The sequence below is a fragment of the Phaseolus vulgaris genome, chromosome 4 (assembly GCF_051622355.1).
Source record: "Phaseolus vulgaris cultivar YP4 chromosome 4, ASM5162235v1, whole genome shotgun sequence".
Taxonomy (NCBI): Eukaryota; Viridiplantae; Streptophyta; class Magnoliopsida; order Fabales; family Fabaceae; genus Phaseolus; species Phaseolus vulgaris.
In genome coordinates, this window is record NC_143501.1 from 2216165 (window position 1) to 2236528 (window position 20364).

Below are 20364 nucleotides of genomic sequence, written 5' to 3' on the forward strand. Positions count from 1 at the left end.
ACCAATCTCAATGCTACATTTACCACTTTCTGAGATACAACGTTCAGACACAGCAAAGGAAGAAACTGAACCAGCTAGCTAGAGAGAGCTTCAATGGCAAAAGAGGTTGTTGAAAGCCTTTGGAATGGTGGTGAAGAATCCCAAATTCAAGCAGCTTTGGAGCTTTGTAGATTCAGCAGTAGGCAGAGGCAAAAGCTGGAGGAAAGTAGAGTCATGGTTCCTCTTGTTTCCATGCTTCATTCTGAAAACTATGAAGCAATAGAAGCTGCTCTGTGTGCTTTGCTCAGTCTTTCCTTTGGCTGTGAGAGGTTAGTTCATCATTTCATTGTAAACTTCTCTCATTTTGCTTGTTGAAGTCCACAATATCTGTAACTTTTTTTAAGTATTTTTTGAACTCTGAATTTTGTCTTAACCCTGATGAATTCTTAAAATGCAGTGCACCTAAATAATTAGGAGTTGAGAGTGTTTAAGAGAACAAATGATTACCATAAATAATTTGTGTGCATTGCAAGGATTAGAGGCAATAAAGCATAGAAAACACAACACTGTGTTGGAGCAAAATTAAAAAGTGTGAACCTTTTAGTACCCTCATGATTGGGTTTTTGGTATAGTGGTGTGGTGGGGCTAAGGAATATGTTCTTGGTAACAAACAAGGCTTGCCATTGGTTAATGATAGATTTTACCATCATATTTCTTTACCTAAAAGTAATGTATAAAACACAAAGGATCAAAGAAATCCCTTCTACTGTACGAATTCCTTCAAAAGTTTCCTTAGCAGTTAATGTAATGGTACAGAAAACTTTTCTGAAATTTTTACAGAAACAAGATTCGGATCATCAAATCTGGAGCTTTGCCAGTTCTGCTGAGTCTCCTCCATGGTGATAGCCAGAGAGTGGCACAGTTGACTTTGGCAGCCATGCTAACTCTCTCCTCTTGCAAAGCAAATAAGGTAGCAATTGCTTCTTCTGGAGCTGTTCAACTCTTGGCTGAGTTTGTGAACAGCAATTGTAGCACTCAGTCTCAGCTTGATGCTATTGCTACTCTACACAATCTTGCAACCTGCCAAGAGATTGTTCCATTGATTGTCTCTTCTGGGGTCATGCTCTCTTTGCTTGAACTGATCCACACCTCAGTAAAATCATCTTCATTGGTTGAGAAGGCAATTGGGTTGCTAGAAAACCTCATGTCTTCATCAGAGAGTGCACTATGTGAGGCTGCTAGTACCATGGGAGCAATCAGGATACTGGTTGAGACTGTTGAAGATGGTTCTTCACTGAGCAAAGAGCATGCAGTGTGTATACTTCTCCTTGTATGCCAGAGCTGCAGAGAGAAGTATAGAGGGTTGATTTTGACAGAGGGAGTGATGCCAGGGTTGCTTCAGTTAAGTGTGGATGGAACTTGGAGAGCCAAATCCATGGCTAGAGAATTGTTGTTGCTTCTGAGGGACTGCTCCAATTATAGCTCAAGATGTAAACAGATTAATCATGAGCAGATAGAAAGGATAATGGATGAAATTGAAGCAGAAGGAGAGACATTTGCAGATACTACTTTGAGGCTAGTAGAGGAGATGATTGCAAAGCTCCATGCTTAGTCTTTGATTGCATCACTTTTGTTTTCTTCTTTCTAACTTACTGGCATTAACGATGTTTTTGACAAGGACTTCATTGCTGAAAAAAAGATATTAGGAAACCAAAGTAGAATTCACAACATTGTTGTGTACATATATTGGTTCGGGTTTTCTCGTATGATCGTGTTTTAGTTTGGTGATATCAATTGCTGGCTATGCTTGGCCTTTAACTTCACTAGTTCCGAATTACAAAGCTTGAAAGTTTGAATTTCGATTAGAGTTTAGGATCTCACATTTGTTAATATTCTGGTTCTAATATAGTCTCATCATTTAGAAATCGAGATTAACGACAGTTTTAGAAGTAAAGAATAACGACAGTTTTATATATTCTTTCCTTCTTTAATCTATTTAAATGTCTTTTAAAGATAAAATCGTAATGAAACATCGATTTTCAAAAGTAAATAATATCTCGAATACCTAACAATGGTATTTTTTTTTGCAAAACAATGACGTGGGATTTGTTATTTTTTGAATATGATTGTGAGTTTGTAAAAAGTGAAACAAATCAACATTTAAACGTGATCTCTAGAATCATGTGGGGTCTTCACTCTTTGGTCAAGACTTAAATCCCCCCAATGAATTTAAAGAGGTGAGGGAGTGGTTTAAAGGTAGTAGTTTAAACTACTTTGATGTAACGAGTCCATTAATGATATTGAACAAATACTTTTCAACTTATAAATTGCCTATAACAAATTTTGAGCATTATATAATCAACTTTTGAATTTGAATTCATTACAACGTTTTGAATATTCACATTATCGACTTTTAAAAGTTCGGTTAGAATTTCTCGAAGTTGGTAATAGAAATCCAAAAGAGTAATTCATTACTGGTATTCTATTGGGAAATTAACAAATTAAATAACTAGAAAAACAAAAGCGGAACTTGTGCGAATATTTTCGTACTATTCAACTTTTCAATCTTGAAACCGCTTGACAATGTCCTAGTTGATTCTTGATGCACACAATCATTGAAATATTGGTGAACTATATCCATAAACCAAAATATTTACTTATCAGTTAAGCCAAGAGACATAATTATAAAAAAAAAACTTAAGCTAATTTACATTGAAATGAATGATGGAGAGAGTATATATAGGTTTTAAAACAAAACAAACAAAAAAAGTAGTGAAATTACTGAACCAAAATTCTATCGAAAGTTCTGAACATAAAGTTTTATGAAGCAAGAGCAAGAGACATGGACGGGTGTTTTTCCTTTCTTGTAATGAAGATAACAAAAACAATGAAGCAGAAACTTTAACTTAACTAGAAAAGAAAAAGAAAAGGTGAAGTTTTGATGACTACATCATCTAAGAAGAGTGAATAAAAAGGCAATTTCTTCAGCTTGACCTTCTGTAAAATCGGTAAGCTACAGCAACAGCTGCCAAAGCTCCAAGTACAGCAGAAGCTGTAAGAATGTCACGCTTCTGTAATGAAGGCCAACTACAACTTATATTGCTCCCCTGCCTTTTAGATGCTTCTGCGCTTTTATTATCAATGTCTTGTTTGTTTTGCTCAAAGCTTGGACTTCTGCAGCAAGAAACCCCATTAACACCTTGACAGCATCCTCCTACATTTTCGTTGTTGCCATTATAGTCTCCATTAGCAAGTTTGTGGTCATCTGCTACCTTGACTTCGGCAACAGGTGGTCCCATTTGGCCCCTGAAACAATTTCACATAAACAAAGCAAATCATCCTCCATTATAAGAAGCTCAGGTGCTTCAGATGAAATAAATCACATGAAAAATAATCTCGTTTTCCTTCTGTTATGAATCTAAGTAGTGAAAGATGCAATTCGATCAGTCAGGACCATAACAGGAAAGGGTTGATGAATCAGAATTAGGCTCATAGCAAATAAACACTGCATTAACTATGGAATAAACCACCGATTTGATCCTCTATTGCCCTCTCTTCCAAGTAATCTTTAAAGTAATTAAACTATCTGAACAGTTTTCAAGTATTAAATATCATAAGATTGGTCTTTGAATAAATGTATTGTACAAGCCTTTTAATATAATCGTGATAATATTTTTTTAGTAGTATTCTTAATTTTTTATTATTAGCCACAAACTAATTAAGTGGAAGAATGACCTTATTATTTGATGTTCATGTAGTGTTGAGTTGGGTGTAATTATAAAAAGATGTAATTGTTATCTGTTTAACAATCATTGCGAAAATGAAACAAAGAAGGGTATAAAAATATTTTAGTTAAAACTTTGATAAAATAAAATGGAGGGAGTATTTTATTATTATTTAGAGACTAAATTTAAAGGGTTTTTTTATTATCTAGAAGACTCTTTAACATGATTTTTAGTACTAGAAAGATTACTTCTATAAATTTTAAATTCAAGAACTTGGAGATTCGGTTTTATTAATAGGACACAGCTTCTAATCACTGGAAGCAGGACGACATCCATGTAATCAAATTAACATTAATATCTTGATAATTCCACACTCCATACTCCAATAACCAATGGAAGTGTAGTTTAAGAATCTTAAGAAGGTATTTTTATTTTATTTTATATTTTTGTAATTACAAGTAATTTGATAGAAAATAGAGAATAAAAGTAAAAGTACGAACCTCCAAAGTTTTTGTATGACCTCTCCTTTGGCAATTTGTCGGTCCAACAAGGCAGGTACGTCATCCGGAGTAACATAGCCATACCTGAAATTAATTATTAAGCACAACAATCAAACCAGCAACATTAAACGGCATTTGTTTGTCTATATTTTTTCATAAACATGTTAATTTCAACCATTTTTTTTGTTTTTATTTTATCTATAGTAATTTAATAAAGAAGATTTACAATAACTCACCAATTATATTAACTACTTAAAAAGCTCGAGAACTAATAGGAGGATGAAGTAAAGAGGATTTAGAGTACATTATTGAACTAAAATACTGTCATTAATATCTCATTACTTATATAAATTACTATAATAGCAATCCTTAAAAGGAATATTGGTGAAAAAGAATGAATTATTGATAAATATGATGAAAGGGATAGTTATGGCCCAAACAAAGATATTTTAGAAGTGTGAAAACTGACCAATGACCCGTAATTTTTCCATCTGGTCCTGGAGAGAATATGATGACATTGCCAGCATACTTATGGCCCCCAACATGAGAACAAGCCACAACAGCTATCTGATCCTTCAATCCCCTCACATCAATTTCCTCATTGAGCTTATCCATTAGAACTGGTCCACAAACACCGCACCGAACATCACGACTTCCATGAGCACACACAAAAATATGCGAACCCCTCAACACACTCTTCTCTCCACCACCACTCCACTCTTTACCACTCACTATCACATCATCGAAAAAGCCTTCGATATTCGATTCCTCCAAACCCCTTTCAATCAAACAACAACAAAAACTTTGTCAAATTAAAAAACTAATATTTAAACATAAACACGTTTTGGTATGAGTCCAATACTTCACATGCAAACAATAACTTCAAGCACCAAAATATTTACAGGAGCTTTCACTTGATAATCCATTTTGATATTTATTGTAAAATCAATAGTGTTTAGTTTCATATTATTATTATTAACTAATGTGCTTTTAAATAAATTTTTAGCTGTTTAGTTTAGTTTTACATTAAATGATTATTCTGAATTCAGAATTAAATTTGAATCGAAACTATTATAGAAAAAATTTACATTAAATAAAAAATATACCTAGTTCTATTACTGACTTGTTTTGAAAATAAAAAGAAATAGAAGTAATTACACTTACTTTCCCTCAGACTATGCTAAATATGACAGTATTATGTTAAGTTTAACTTATTATATTTAAATTTATACTATAAAAATATACCCGAAAATATAAATAAGTATTATTTTATTTCGAGATAAATGTTTTAATATGAATTTCTTTCAAAATAATTTCAAGAAAAATGGATGCAATTTTGTCCATAAATAAATTATTTAATTTTTAACCAATATATTTTAAATAAAATAAAAAAATGCAGTATCACTTAATTAAAATCATAAAGGATATAGATATTATTTTATTAAAATATGAGAAATTATTATTTTTTAAACTGTAAAGAGTGTGATTGTTCTTTCATTAAAAATTGAAAATAAATACCTATTTTAAAATTAAACAGTTCTAAATTAATTTCACAAACACTTATTAAATCAATCTTACTGTGATAATATATTTTAGTCTTTAACCTAAACATTTATAGTTGTATTATGAGAATAAAACTCCGACTCTAATGGAAAAATATTAAGAAATTACGTCAACGTTTCATTCCAACTCTAATCTCCTTCAATAGAAATATCATTTAAATTTTCATTTAAGAATCTCTTTATGATCGTTAAGATAATTTTGTAAAAGGCAATTTAATAATGTTTTTCACTTTAAACCAATGTTAAACAACAATTAACAATTTAAACATACAAGTTAAGAACAAACACAACGAATAACCAAATCTGAAGAAAAAAAAAATCAAGCGGTGGTAGATTTAGCATACTTGTATTTGATCATGTCGGGAAAAATCAACACGTCACCGTCGGCGAAACCCGCCTCCTCACGCGCCTCGCACACCGTTATTTTCGTCTGCCGCACACGCAACAAACAATTTCAAAATCAATCCAAATCGCAATCTCAAATAATCAACAATCGGATTCCGAATCGACGAAACCTAAAATCGATCGCAGCAAATCAAAACTCAGAAACCAAACCTTGACGGCGATGTCGTTTTTGCGAGCTTTCCAGACACCGGCGAGGCGTTTGGGAAGAGGATCGGCGTCGGAGGCCTCGATGCGAGGCGGCCAGACGGCGTGGTTCTTGTAGCAGAGGAACACGTGGCGGTCGTAGGCGTCGACGGTGCCGGCGAGATTCTCCTTGTACATCTCCGGACGAGAGAAGCCGTTTTTGGCGTCGTCGGCGACGGCAACGGGAGAAGCCATGACAGAGAAGCGACGGTTACAGCGAGAGAGAATGGGAGCGTAACAGATTCTGGCTGTTATATAAGCGAACCGCATGGGTGCGCATTGCGCATACGGACCATTCACTCTTAAAGACGTACGCAATGAAGAAAATGACACAAAGCGTGCCTTCTTCAATCTGCACCACCCACGCGCTTAACTTCAAAAAGTCAAAAATTTCTTTATAAATTAATTTGTAGAAATTCTCAAAATTATTTTTTTTAGTAAACCCTTTTAAAAGAAACTCACACGATTACACTCTTTGTTGAAGGCGCGCGTGGGGGTGATGCATTTTGGAAACTACAGTGGCGCGAGAATGGCAGTTCATAAACCCATCACGAGATGAAACAACTTACCAGTCAACGTTAAAGCACCTGATTTCTTAATATGTAAAGATCAAACTCTGAAAATTCTATCGAAAATTTTCTTTTTTTAATCATATAGAAAATTGAACAACGCTACAATAAATTAATGCAGTTGGTTAAGTTGATAACAATCGTGCGTTTACTTGACCCAGTCATTTGCAGGACTAATTAACAACTAAGAATAAAAAACTCAATGATGATGCGAATTAACAAGAACAGAAGCACCACCAAGGAGGAGGCTCGTGGCAAATTTTTAAGTGTTGTTTCTTCAATTTTTGATCAGAGTCTGAATTTTTAATGATTTATTGGTGAGTAGGCGCAATTGGGTATCTGTTATTGGATTCTGTTCACATAATAATGGTGTTGAAAGGAGAAAAGTAAACAAGAGAAGAGAAAGTTGTTGCTGAATATAAGGCATTTTGAAGAAATTTCTTACAACAGTTTTTGATGGAGAATTATAAGAGCTGGTGAACAAGAATGCAGTTGAAAACATTGGAAAGGAGAGACAGAGATGAAACAGCAGATGAAAATGGAAAGTGGTCCAGAGAAGAAATGGTGACAAGAACATCAAAAGAAATCAATGTCTAAATAATTACCAGAAGGTTTCACACCAAGATCCTTCTCTGTTTGAGGAAGATTGATAACTTGCCTTGGAACCTCTGGAGGAGTGGCACAACGGATGAGTGCCCAGTTAACATTCTGAAAGAATGGATGTTGTTTGATCTCTGTGGCACCACGTCTGTAGGCGAGACGATGCTGAGGCTCTTTCACAAGCAACCCTCTGATCAAGTCCCTGGCAGCAAAGCTAACAGTTGGAGATTCTGGAAACCTTAGAGGCTGACCAATTACATTGAACAGAGTTGCACGATTGGCTGAACCTTTGAAGGGTGTTCTACCAAACAGAAGTTCATACAGGAATATCCCAAATGTCCACCAGTCCACAGCACTTCCATGCCCTTCACCCTTGATGATCTCTGGTGCCAAGTACTCGTGTGTTCCAACAAAGGACATTGATCTTGCATTTGTTGGCTCGGCAATCAGCTCAGGAAGAGGGGTCACCTGGTTATGCATGTCATTCTTTGGTTTGGACTTTTTGTCTTTCTTGGATTTTCCGGACAAAAAGCGCGGCGTGAAGCACGACGGTTTAATGCAGTCCGGCTGCATCACACATGTTGGCTCAATGCAGGAAGGCTGAACGCAGTATCCTGAGCTTTTGGTCTGCAAGTTGTTTGATGACTTCACTAGAGTTGGACTGACACTGCACCTTAGAGAGAGATCAAAGTCTGAAAGCATTATGTGACCATCTTCTCTCACCAACACATTCTCAGGTTTGAGGTCTCTGTAGATGATCCCAAGCATGTGCAAGTACTCCAAAGAAAGGAGAACTTCTGCCACATAAAACCTATAAATCCAGAAAGTCCGTGTTATACAAGTGACAGTACGTTTACAAATTATTCAAACAAAAATTTCGATACATCTTTGTCAAACTTCAAGCCTCCTAGCCAGACAACTAGAAGATAATATACCAGCAATCTTAATCTATCTGTCATAAGTTGGGTTGGACTTGGTAACAAGGAGTGGTTTCCACCAAGCAAGATACATATAAAAAGGCCAAATTGATACTAGTTAGTTACTTATTTGCTGAAGAAAAGTAGTAAAAACTGATATTTTGAACAATATATGGCATAGGTCAAACACTTGATGAAAAAGTATTGGGGGTGGAAGAGAAGCTATTCCACCAGGGTCGGATTGAAAACAAGCATGGAAATGGCTCTTTGTAGATCACTGAGCATAGCATTGATTATAGAAAGAACATAATTTTTTACACCAGTCTAATCATGTATTGCCACTTTATTACAAGAGCTTCAAATGATCCTCTTTTAAGTTTTACTAATGTAGTAACAAGTGATTTGAAAGATAATGTAGAGACTTTCACTGATTAAGAAAAAAACAGTGGATTAAAATCAAACTCAAAGAGAATCAGAATGCCACAATGATGGAAAAGGAACAAGCAGAGAACTAAGGTAAGTTGACTGATCACTAATGCAGAAAAAGAAAAGGTAGAGAATGTGCAAGTGTACAATTAGTCCTACATGGTCAAACAGGGTAGAAAAGCCATGAAATGTCACAGAATGCTGAAGGTTGGCCACATAGAAATTTCAGGGGTCATATTGATGAAAATGGACAGGAATTACAATCAGATAGTTTTTCTTGACATTTATACAATGAAAACCTCAACTGGGGAAAAGTTTATTATTCCCAAGGAAAGAATGGAGGGTTCTTTCACTAACAACAGTTTCACTCCTGGCTCTTGATGACATGAAATACTAGAGTTCAAAACTCCAAAGAACATAGAACCAGCTAATATCAAGTTCACTTGATCCTAACTTGTTGTACATGTGCCTTCCTGTTACATATGATACAATTGAAGAGTCGAGTAGAAAAGGAATTGCTAACCTGACGGCATGCTCTGAAAAATACTTCCCTGGTTGTCTTTGCCTGAGGGCATGCAGGTCCCCACCAGGGCAGAACTCCATTACCAAGCAGGAAAAAATTTCTGTCTCAAAGTGTGTATACAATGTGGGTAGAAAAGGATGATCTAAGGACTGCAATATCTCTCTCTCTGTCTGAGCCCTTAGGAGCTTCTTGCGGTTTGCCAGCTCGGTCTTGTTCATGACCTTCATGGCAAAAGAAGTTCTTGTGCCACTCAGTTCAGCTAGATACACACTCCCTATGTCTCCACACCCCAATTTCTTCAACAACCTGAAATGCCTCATTTCCAACATCCCATCTCTGGTTCGAACCGCTTGAATCGCTTCCCATCTTATGTCATTTGCCTTGTGAGGTTTATACAAAACACTGCTCAAACTACTGGTGCTGCTCTCATCACTAGCATCACTGCCAGTACTTGCTCTACATATGCTTGTCTTCCTGCTCTCATTAAAATCACTGGAATTCGCCACTTCACTCTCACATGACTTGTCAACACTAGCACACTCGCTGACTTCAGTGTTGGTGAAACTCTCTTTGGCTTCTGAGTAAACAGTGGCTGAATAGAAACTATTCTGAGGACTTGCACAGAAAGTAGCCTCTGGCGGAGAGTAGTTCTTTCCATGATTATCAACTACTCGTTTCTTCTCAGATTCTAACACACCATTTGGCTCACAACCCTTGGAATCATCAAGTGGTGGCAGCTTGCTGGACAATTTTGTTGGCAACCCTTCTTGCTTCAAGTTTTTGCCCTCTTGATGGGAATGCTTTTGATTAATTACATGGCTGTTGTGATGGTGGATGGCCTTAGTTTGATGACCACCATCATAGTTTCTAGATGCTCTCAAAGGAGGCCGCGAAGGTTGGGGAGTCCCAGAAGGAAGAGGGTCATGATGATGTACCCCAGAAACTGAATTCTGAACCTCTGACAAGGAATCAACTCCATTAACAGAAGACTCCATGAAGGGTATCTGAACAGGCTTAAAAATCCAACTCAGCACACTGAATTACCAACATGTACTCATTCAAAGAGCTCCTAATAACAGAATCTCCTACAAAAATGTCTATAAAATGGACATTTAAGCAAAGAATCAGCAAATAAATAAGATAAAGGGCATCAATCAACATACATGACACATGTAAGGAAATTAAAAATAAAATTAGAGAATCTGCCAGAGACCCATTTCAGACGCAATGAATCAACAGAAAACCGTCTAAATGAGTTAAATGAGCAGAATCAATTCAGAAAGCCCCAAACAAAAAAACTTCAAAATTCAGACACCTTACTAGTAACCCAAAAGAAAGAATCACAAACTGCAAACTTCTAAAGGACTCCTCATTAAGCCTCAAGAAAATCCAGTTAGTTAAATGTTCGGTTTTACGAGTTTCCCAAAAACCCCATGTTCCTTTTGTTTACACATGGCAACAAACAAGACCAAAACATGATGTGGGAAGGAACCTCATCAAAGTCACCAATAATGCATTAGACTAAAACACCCCAGGTTGAAAAGTTTGATTCTTTAGAAGCCCCCTTGAGCTTTCTTTGATTCTACTGCAGTACAGTGATGAAAAACTCCCCCATAAAGAAAAAACACAAAGCTTGGGAAACAGTGGTTAAAGTGATCACCGTGAACAAGAAAAAGGCAGAGAGAGAAAGACAGGAAGAACCTGATCAGGCAATGTGAATGAAGAGCAAAAAACGTTGTTTTCATCAGTTCATGGATGGTGGAGGAACAGCGGAACAAACATGTTGTTGAAAAAGAAGAAGAAGAAGAAGAAAAAGAAGAAGAAAATGATGATGAAAACACAGAGTGAAGTAACTTTGGAGAGTCTTTGAACACAGCAGTGACAATAGTGAAACACCCTCTGTCTCAGATCCGATCCAAAAGGAAGAAACTAAACAATTAACACTAACAATAACAAACAATTCTAATTTCTTCTATACACATTCTCACTCAAACAAAATTGTTTTAACACATTATTGTAAAACTTAATAAATTACACAATAAAAGAAGAATATAATATTTATTATTTTTGTGGATAACAATGTTTTGTTATTGGGAGGATAACTAGTATCTATTAAAAATTTAGATTAATCATTTTGAAAGAAAAATTAGATGCTAGTATAATTTAAGCTAACTTTATTATTGGTTGGGAATGAGTGAATTATAATAAAATAAAGACATTCTTATCTTAATATGTAGTTTCTCTCTAATAAAAGTCAAATTCTCCTTGTTTTTTGCTATTGTTTTTGCAAGAAATATAATGGATTTTGATAACACTTCATTTTCCTCTCATGAACCATAATGCATGAAACACTTCTTCCTCCATTTTTTTAAACAATATATAAATTTAATCTTATTCTTGTTTGAACTATGATCAAATGGGTAAAAATATAATATCATAACTTCAAAAGAATAAAAACTAAAATGAAACATTTTTACATCCAAAACATACACAAAATTTCACATCAAATTATATCATATAAATACAACAATGTTCATGAACCATAACAAACCTAAATCTAAAATAAAAATAGAAGAAAATAATAAATTAATGTAATATAAATTTATAATATAATATATTTAAATTAATAAACTATACTTTTTATTAAAAATAATTTACACTTATTTATAATATTCATTAAATATGCATTTCATTCATGTTTAAAATATTTGAAATTAAAACCTAATTTTTGGAAAAACAATTTTATTCTCACTCATTTTGAAATCATCTAGCTTTCATGAGTTAATCCACCATGACCACTTTATTTTTATTTATTTTTATGGAGAAAGGATAAAGATATTTATATTAATTATTGAATACGAAAATGAGTCTTAAAATATCTGAGTACAAGTGTTTCATTTCCTTTGGAATCAAGTGTTTGATTTTTTGTGGGTTAGCATTATCTATTACTCTAAATTTAATAATTATTGTCAATTATGAAAATAAAAATACTACTCTTTTAAAATTATGAATATTAATTATTTGGTACTAATAAATTTCTAAAATCTAATTAATTAACCTAAATTGGATTTAGAGAAAAGGAAAAGCTTGAGAACATGTGGTGGCACACACTACTTGGCTAGTTTCTAAGTAATGATTATGCCCACATTCATTAGTTTTCTCATATGATGATTACCCTCACTCACCCTTGAACCCTAAAATAATATCTTTCAACATCATTTATATGCAAACCAAACCCTAATTAAGAGATACTCTCTTTTGTATTCAATTTATTTATTATCATCAACTACTCCTTCAACTCTTTATGTAATTTTCATTGTTTTTGATAAAAAAAAACTTATCAATAATTTTTTTGAATCTAAAGATAACATTTTTTTAATTATACTCTTAACTTAGTTGACATGAAAAGAGAAAGATTAATTAGCAATAATTCATGTGGGGCCCACAATGGAGAATAGACAGTGTGAAATTTGTGGATTAGGAATTAGACAAACATGTTTGGAACAATAATTTTCAGAAAACAGTGTAAGCAATCATATTCTTTTTTATATCAATCACTTTGATTCATTCATACAATACAACACAAGAAAACTCACTATTCATTCATAGCATAGTCACAGTAGCATGCTCCAAGACTAGGATTCTGCATGATCACATGCAAGATGCTGTCACTCTTTTCACTTCAACATGTTCTTAGATATACATTTTATGATTAATCAAAATCATTAAAATTGTAAGGCCAAGTTAAGTGTTCTAAGAGTTAGATTTTAGACTCTAGTTAAATCACTATGCAATGAAAATTGAAGGATTTTCAGTATCTAGATTTGTATATATTAAACAAATCTATGAATAGCTCACTGTTTTAGTTTGGATGTGTAGAACATGTAGCTGAGTGATGCAATCTTATTTGTGCAAAGAAAGATTGAGTTTGGTGTTAATTATTGGCAACATAGAAGACAGTATTATGAATGAAACAGGACTAATAGGTTTCACAGGCTGTTTATGTTGTCACAGCACAGTACAGCACAGCACAACACAGCTTGCAACATATCTTATATAATATGTAGTTTTTGTTACCCTGCTTCATATGATATGATATGAATGTTTGGGATTATATGTGAAAAAGGGTTCTGTCATCTTGCACGTGATTAACACTGCACACTGCTGCTGCACACTGTGGAGTGTAAAGCTACAACCTGTGTTTCATCACACGTCCATCACAGAAGTCTCAGCTCAAAAATCACACCATCAACTGTGAATAAATAGACATAACAAGTTACTATGGACTACTAGGTTGCATGATGTTGTTGATGTGATTTTTCAGGTTTAACTTCAAATTAAAAATTACCCTTTTTCATGCTTTTGGACCATATGATTAAGTTAAAAGTTACTCTTTTTTCATGCTTTTGAACCATATGGTTAAAGATTCATATCCTAAACTCTAAACTCGACTAAAAATCTTTGGAATTATATTCTTAAGATTCTTCATGAGTAGAAATAAAGATATTTTAAAGTATATAAATGAGTACAAATTTCATTTTATAAACTGGTTTTACAAGATTAAGTTAAATTTAAAGTTCAAACACACTCTAAAATAAAAAAGGAGAAGGGTGATTAAATTTCTCTTACCCTTTAAAATTTTGGAGGATTTTCATTGGCCCTTTTGAAGTATGTTGGACTGATAATAGAGTTTGAGATATACATGACTCTCTTAAGAATATCTTGGGCTGTTCACATTTATGGTAAATATCAGAGTTACATGTTAAGCTAAAACATTTTGTGATCATTGATGCAAAACTTGAAATACTGATTAAGTTAGAAAAGCTGCAAATGGCTTATGCATTCAATGATTATATATCACACACAAGTTGAACAACTTGAAGCAAGAATGTTGCATAGAGTGATGGAAGAACACATCATAATTTCATCAGATGAACAATTGGGCTGAAGACAATCAAATCATGGCTGGTTAACCAAACACCTTCCTACAACTCCTCATCTCACATATGGCCCCATAGGCCATCCCTCCATGATTTTGCCAATGGAAATGAGAAACAATGGATCCAAAGGAAGCAATCACAACCATACTCATGAACTTATAAAACTAATATAAGTGTGCTAGAATTTGATCACTCATCAACTTTTGCTGTGTGTAGTTTGGACTCAAACACGTGCATTGTCTCCAATTATATGCCTATCTGCCTCTTTTGTGATTGCATCTTTGATCACCCTTTTATATGTTCTCATATAGCCAAATAGTTTGCAACTGTATTCATTTCTTGTCGTGTACTTGATGTCATGGTGCTCTCATCAACTTTCATTACATTATTTTCCTTCTATTGTACCTTGTCACTTTTCTGATATGCAAAAGCTGTTCTACTGAGGCAAAGGTTTTCTTTATGAGGAAAGCCAGAGCATCAAAGAACTTTCCAATTCTATTCATACTCCATAAAAAAAAGGTGAGATTAAAGAAGAGAAGCTTACAATCAATACTCAGACCTCAAAAGTCCGTAAAATAACATCGCTAGAATTAATCACCGTATCTGAGTTATTGTCTATTTTGAAGGTCGTATTACAGTTTTGTTCTTAAAAGGTGTCCAAACAATATATGAGATGCGGTAATTAACCCTAACAATCCAATTTTTCGAATTTAAGATCGGAACAAATGTGAAGTCAAAACACTACCAAGATTATTAGAAAGATAAACTAATAAATCATTAGTTTGTGTGACAATAAACTTAGATTTCATTTAAAGATCAAAATAAGAAGAAAAGTTTCATCAAAATTTCAACAACACTCAAAATTTCAACAACACTCAACTTGGATTAAATAAGTTTTCAAATCAATAAATCATTTGTTTTTGGTTATCACAAATGCAAAGAAAAATGGGAGATGTTTGTATGGTGGGACTGGAACACCAAAATAGTCTCACTTTTCTGAAAAGCAATTCATTGACTCACTCTTGCCCAAATTAGATAAGGTGTTTTCTCACACCTAAAAGCAAAATACAAAAGAATTATAACTTCATCTCAGAATTCACCAACCAAAGCATCAATTTTAAAAAATAAAAATAATTCTCTAACTTTTTCTTCTTTAAATGCTAATAGTTTCAGGTAGAAGAAAATAAGCTGAACAACTTTGTTTATTTTTAATTGAAGGATGAAATTTGCTTAATTTAAAAAAAAAATGAGAGAGAAAGGTTCTTGAAAAACTTAAACGGCCAAAATCTTATATAGATTAAGTTATTGGACTAAAAATGATATTTAAAAAAAAAACTATTTCCTCTATGTGTTTTTGTACTTTTCAAATGTTATAATAATTTTTTAATAGTCTTATTTACGTGAGAACAATATTCTCATTCTTTTTTAATTATTTTCTTTGCGTTAAAATGTTAAAAACGTCTCATTTTTAATTATGTTTAACTTGTGACCTCCTTACCTGGGAAAAATAGAACTGCATAAAAATAAAAATTATGTTCATAATTAGTAATCAAAAGTTAAATTTTGATACACATTCACCATTACTTTAAGCATAACTAACAGTGAGTATAATGGGAAAAAAACTATGGGAGTTATAGAACATAAACATGTGTGAAAGAAAAGATATTTTAGTACATATTTTAATATTTAAGCTATTAGAAGTGTAGAGTCTATAAGGAATAAATAATTAAATAAATAAAGAGAGGATAGGTCTTTCATATAATAAGTGGTCTTAGCGTTTTAGATTGAAAAATAAAGACAATAGCTAAAAATAAGACACAAGGACAAAATAGAAACACTTGTACTAAATGGTAGACATATTAATTAAAGGGATCAAAAACACACCAAAAGAATAAAAAAGAAAATATGGTACCATAGAAGAAAAAAAGACAAAGGGCAAGAAACAAAAATTAATGTAAAAAGCAAATATAGTAATAATCTAGGCTCTCTTTTCTATCATGACACTAGTAACATCTATCAAATATGCTAGTGTCGAAAATTTTACTTAAAGTAAAATTTATTTATTTTTAACTATATTCCTTTTTTATAAGGTTTTATAAAAATATTGAATTCAATTCCATTTAAAACAATGACATGTTAAATCAATATGATTTGAGTAAAGTAAACTGAAATTTAGCACTTAGAAAAAAAATCTCACTTTTTTAATTTGCACCCATTCAAATGGTAACCTATACCCCTAATGTCAATTTAATAACAATATATCAAATCCAGGACTACTACTACATGTACTTTCATTCAATGTACATTTTTTTCATTTTTGACACAACCCTTTAGACAAATTCATAGAATAAAATTACCTTTAATATAAAATTAATATAGAAAATAATGAGAAAGGGCATTTAGTTGAAACTATATCTTTATAAAATATTAAAACCAATTAAGATTTGTAATGTTAAACAAAATCAACTAATAGAATGCACAAAATAACAAACCAGCATGGTGTAATCAAATCGAAAACATAAAAAAGATGGTAGTAGTAATAGTAGTACAAAGCAACAATAAAGAACATTGAGAATACAACCATCTGCACAATTTGCAGCTTACATGAACAAAAACAGAACTTCAAAGGGGGGATCAAATGAAATTTTTTGTTTGTTTAGACTCTCAAGAAATGGGTGTGCTGAGAAATGAAAGTATACTTGCCAATTCTCTTTTGAAAATATAATCTAACTGATGAACCAAACACAAACTACAAACTTGCTTTGATGCTAGACATATTAGTCCTAGACTATAAATGCTTGGTGTCCAATCTTATCTTCCATAAGGATGGTATCGGCCAGCACCATAACCACCTCTACTGCTCCCATAGAAGGCACCTCCACTAGACCCTCCATATCCACCTGCTAGGTTGCCATCATAGCCACTTTGATAGGCACCGGCACCGGCACTAGCACCACCAGAAGAACCACCACCTCCACCATACGCCCCATAATTCTCACTAGCTCCACCGTACCCACCGAGATCATACCCTCTACTAAAGCTTCCACCATAACGACCAGCATACCCGAGGGAGGGATCTCCTCTATACGGCCCCATCGCACCAGCATATCCTCCATAACCACCAAATTCACTTCCATAGGCACCATAAGCACCACCCCTACCGCCACCATAAGCACCACCTGACCTATATCCACCCCCTACTCCAAAACTGCCACCAAATCCATCATAGGCATCTCCGTATCCAGCACTGCTGTATGAAGACCTTGAGTCGTTGTAACGCTTGGATGATGGAGGTGCAGAATTTGGCTTCTTTGGTTCAGCCTTCTTGATTTCCACCTACATAGGAAAAATGACAAGGTTACTTGATTGATGAAAAATACTCTAAAAGGATAAAATGCTCCAACAAGGTTCTTCATCTGTTAAATAGAAATAATAATGTCTAATGTAAAAAAAAACGCTTGTTATTGATAATGGTAGTGCAAACAGTTAGAACTAGTGTGTTTGGAAATATCAGATCCCTTGCCCTCTCCTCCACTCGTTCTCTGTCACTCCTTTTCTTCTTTTCCATATGCACTTTCTTCTTTCTAGAGTATTCCAAGGTCTCAGCAAATAATTGATTTGGCCAACCAGTTGACCCATATTAATTTCCTATGTGGATTCTTATTAGAAAATTTAATTTAATACTCGAAGCAATAACTATTACTAAAACACATTATGACGTTATGGAACTATGGATCTGATAATTTGTGTTCAAAACATTGCAACTGGTGCATTGAACTCAATAGAAATATGAGAAATAATTGCTACTTGATTATTGACATAAATTAACAGTTAAAATGACTGATAGTCCATGAATTATATTCTTTGAACAAGATAATCAGAGTCATTCATGAGCCTCCATCTTAAAGCTTAAAACCTTTAGAAGATATTTTTTTGCAAAAGCAAATTCTAAAATATACATTTCATGGTGCCAACAAAATCAAGTTGCCAATATTTAACTGTTTTCAAACTAATTCAAAATAAAATTTCAGCCAAGAAATTTAAAAATTTATACAATTAACCCTCAGGATCTGGATATCAGTTACACAAGTCAAGAGTAGAACAATCTCATGCATCTCGTTTTTAATAAGAGATTCCTCACCTGAGCTCCAGCAAATTCAATTTTGTTCCCCATGGATAGAAGATCATCAACTGCTTCTTCAGAGTCAAATGTGATAAACCCAAAGCCACGAGATCTGTTGGTGGAGTGGTCCCGCATTATTTGGTGATCTTTCACTTCACCATAGCGAGTAAAGAAGTCTCTAAATTCATCTGCAGAAGTGCATCTTTGATTAAAAACGATACCAAGCAAAGGAATTGTCGTTCACTGAAGCTATTCTGTGATTCAACAGTTACTTTAGAAATCAAAAACTGTTTTAGTGTCTAACAGACTGTTAAAAGTTAACTGTAACAGGAATTTAAAGGGACAAAAGGGATTCATAATGAAAATAGTCAATTTACTTACACAAAGTCACACAAATAAAACACATCATTCACATCAGGACAGATGCAAATTACATGTGGCCAAGTGATTCATAAGAAGAATTTCTAGGAGAAGAAAGCTTGAACATATTAGGTACAACACAATAAGGGAGTTCTGTCTGTCTACAATATCAGAGTAAACCTCTGCAGATCCTAAACAGCACTCTCAAATATAAAAACAGTTTTCAATTCTAGGATCTGAAACTTAGATAATTTTTTATGCCCATACTCTCCTCATAGTTCGGAGTTTGCTCTCTCAAGGTGTTGCAATGTGTCCCCCTTGTTGACACCTCAGTCAAGCAGCAAAGAATTTAACTAACTAAAGAGGCAACCTACCTTCAGTCACATTTGAAGGAATTCCACCTACAAAAATTTTCTTTGTCCTAAAATCCTTAGAGCCAACAGCTCCCCTTGGTATCGTCCGCTTAATCTCAACCTATATATAATGATCCCAAAACCATAAGAGCCAGCAAAGTATCCATTCACTAATCACTATAATCAAAACAAAAAAACAGGTAACAAGACATCCTTAGCCAAGACATCATCAAATTCAAGCCATACTTGTTTTCCATTGATGACATGAGTGTCCTCAATGACTTTATCAACCACCGAGGGATCGGCATAGGTTATAAACCCAAATCCACGAGGTTGCCCAGTTTTCCTGTCCTTCATGATGACCGAATCCGTAATCTCACCATATTTCCCAAAGTGCTTGATAAATTGTGCTGCAACAAAATACACAAGTCAAAGGGGTAAGGTTATAATAAATCAAAGCTCTGAGCTACAAATCCTCAGAAATCAGAGAAGGTTTTGCCACAACCAAATATAACAATTACGATAATACAAAGGCAAAAGCAAGCACTAACCAATGGTCGTTTCTCTCGCTAAACCACCTATAAATATCTTTCTGCAAATTATGGGTCGAGTGCAATTAGAACCAAATCTAAGAACATTATTATCGTCTAATCTAAATACCAACAAATTGAAAACCCATTTCTAGGAAGTGCAGAAATATTGGTTCTTTTCATGAGCTACGTTTACCCAATTGCTCCAATTTAAAAAATTTCCGAAAAAAGATACGAAATTAACAGAAAGAAATGGAAAAGGGGATATTACCCGGGACTGGCACCGTCGCCGGTGAGGGGTTGGGAATTGTGGGGTTCTTCTCTGTGGGAGAAGGGTACAACGACGTCGTTGGGGTCAGCGGCACCCACCAATTGGTCGTTACCGGGTGATTCCATGGGTTGCGAATTCAGAAGAGATTTCGAAAGCGAAAGCGAAAGAGAATGAGAAAAGAGAAACCCTAGATGGATATTGCTTCTCTCTTGTGTTTAAATTTTGTAAAACCCTTTTTTAATTTTGTTTATTTATTGTGAGAGAGTGAGTGGCTGTGGTTGAGAAGGTAATTGCTTCTTGTAGCCTCGTAATTTCAATCTGCACCCCCATAATGTAATAAAATGACCAATATACCCTTACTGATATATATTTTCAACCTTTTTATTTTTCTCTTCTTC

The 20364-nt window shown here is 34.1% G+C and overlaps 4 protein-coding genes across 11 annotated transcripts; 1 reads left to right on the top strand and 3 right to left on the bottom strand.

The window, feature by feature from the left end:
* LOC137836668 (ARM repeat superfamily protein) lies at positions 1–1717 on the top strand. The gene is made up of 2 exons (XM_068645357.2): positions 1–308; positions 820–1717. The coding sequence occupies exons 1-2, from the start codon at positions 94–96 to the stop codon at positions 1589–1591; spliced, it is 987 nt and encodes a 328-aa protein (XP_068501458.2). The 5' UTR covers positions 1–93; the 3' UTR covers positions 1592–1717.
* Positions 1718–2723: 1006 nt separating this feature from the next.
* On the bottom strand, positions 2724–6941 carry LOC137836667 (altered inheritance of mitochondria protein 32). 2 transcript variants are annotated; one of them, XM_068645356.2, is made up of 6 exons: positions 6817–6941; positions 6322–6727; positions 6111–6196; positions 4674–4982; positions 4205–4288; positions 2724–3285 (listed from the first exon to the last, which is right to left on the bottom strand). In XM_068645356.2, exons 2-6 carry the CDS (start codon positions 6622–6624, stop codon positions 2964–2966), a joined length of 1104 nt encoding a protein of 367 aa, XP_068501457.2. In that variant the 5' UTR covers positions 6625–6727; positions 6817–6941; the 3' UTR covers positions 2724–2963. The 2 variants fall into 2 exon arrangements, with proteins under 2 accessions (XP_068501457.2, XP_068501456.2); XM_068645355.2 differs by lacking the exon at positions 6817–6941 and having other exon boundaries at positions 6322–6554.
* Positions 6942–7319: 378 nt separating this feature from the next.
* On the bottom strand, positions 7320–11399 carry LOC137836665 (protein kinase PVPK-1). Of its 4 annotated transcripts, none has more exons than XM_068645350.2 (4): positions 11091–11360; positions 10882–10974; positions 9390–10393; positions 7320–8334 (listed from the first exon to the last, which is right to left on the bottom strand). In XM_068645350.2, exons 3-4 carry the CDS (start codon positions 10382–10384, stop codon positions 7500–7502), a joined length of 1830 nt encoding a protein of 609 aa, XP_068501451.2. In that variant the 5' UTR covers positions 10385–10393; positions 10882–10974; positions 11091–11360; the 3' UTR covers positions 7320–7499. The 4 variants fall into 4 exon arrangements, with proteins under 4 accessions (XP_068501451.2, XP_068501448.2, XP_068501452.2 ...); XM_068645347.2 differs by having other exon boundaries at positions 9390–10486; XM_068645351.2 differs by lacking the exon at positions 10882–10974 and having other exon boundaries at positions 11091–11399.
* Positions 11400–16813: 5414 nt separating this feature from the next.
* On the bottom strand, positions 16814–20197 carry LOC150027779 (uncharacterized). 4 transcript variants are annotated; one of them, XM_090301336.1, is made up of 6 exons: positions 19967–20193; positions 19717–19757; positions 19412–19575; positions 19187–19286; positions 18471–18640; positions 16814–17665 (listed from the first exon to the last, which is right to left on the bottom strand). In XM_090301336.1, exons 1-6 carry the CDS (start codon positions 20089–20091, stop codon positions 17141–17143), a joined length of 1125 nt encoding a protein of 374 aa, XP_090157462.1. In that variant the 5' UTR covers positions 20092–20193; the 3' UTR covers positions 16814–17140. The 4 variants fall into 4 exon arrangements, with proteins under 4 accessions (XP_090157462.1, XP_090157464.1, XP_090157463.1 ...); XM_090301338.1 differs by lacking the exon at positions 19187–19286 and having other exon boundaries at positions 19967–20197; XM_090301337.1 differs by lacking the exon at positions 19717–19757 and having other exon boundaries at positions 19967–20175.
* Between the last annotated feature and the right edge of the window lie 167 nt (positions 20198–20364).

What these genes read in the sequence shown, in the direction of transcription:
- LOC137836667 (XM_068645356.2), bottom strand. Translation starts at nt 6,624, where the DNA reads ATGCGGTTCGCTTATATAACAGCCAGAATCTGTTACGCTCCCATTCTC. An exon ending in AAAACGACATCGCCGTCAAG is followed by an intron (nt 6,197 to 6,321) that starts GTTTGGTTTCTG and finishes CGTGTGCGGCAG; the next exon opens with ACGAAAATAACGGTGTGCGA. An exon ending in CCCGACATGATCAAATACAA is followed by an intron (nt 4,983 to 6,110) that starts GTATGCTAAATC and finishes TTTGATTGAAAG; the next exon opens with GGGTTTGGAGGAATCGAATA.
- LOC137836665 (XM_068645351.2), bottom strand. Translation starts at nt 10,384, where the DNA reads ATGGAGTCTTCTGTTAATGGAGTTGATTCCTTGTCAGAGGTTCAGAAT. An exon ending in TTTTCAGAGCATGCCGTCAG is followed by an intron (nt 8,335 to 9,389) that starts GTTAGCAATTCC and finishes CTGGATTTATAG; the next exon opens with GTTTTATGTGGCAGAAGTTC.
- LOC150027779 (XM_090301336.1), bottom strand. Translation starts at nt 20,091, where the DNA reads ATGGAATCACCCGGTAACGACCAATTGGTGGGTGCCGCTGACCCCAAC. An exon ending in ATGTCATCAATGGAAAACAA is followed by an intron (nt 19,287 to 19,411) that starts GTATGGCTTGAA and finishes CATTATATATAG; the next exon opens with GTTGAGATTAAGCGGACGAT. An exon ending in TCCTTCAAATGTGACTGAAG is followed by an intron (nt 18,641 to 19,186) that starts GTAGGTTGCCTC and finishes GCACTTCTGCAG; the next exon opens with ATGAATTTAGAGACTTCTTT.
- LOC137836668 (XM_068645357.2), top strand. Translation starts at nt 94, where the DNA reads ATGGCAAAAGAGGTTGTTGAAAGCCTTTGGAATGGTGGTGAAGAATCC. An exon ending in CTTTCCTTTGGCTGTGAGAG is followed by an intron (nt 309 to 819) that starts GTTAGTTCATCA and finishes AAATTTTTACAG; the next exon opens with AAACAAGATTCGGATCATCA.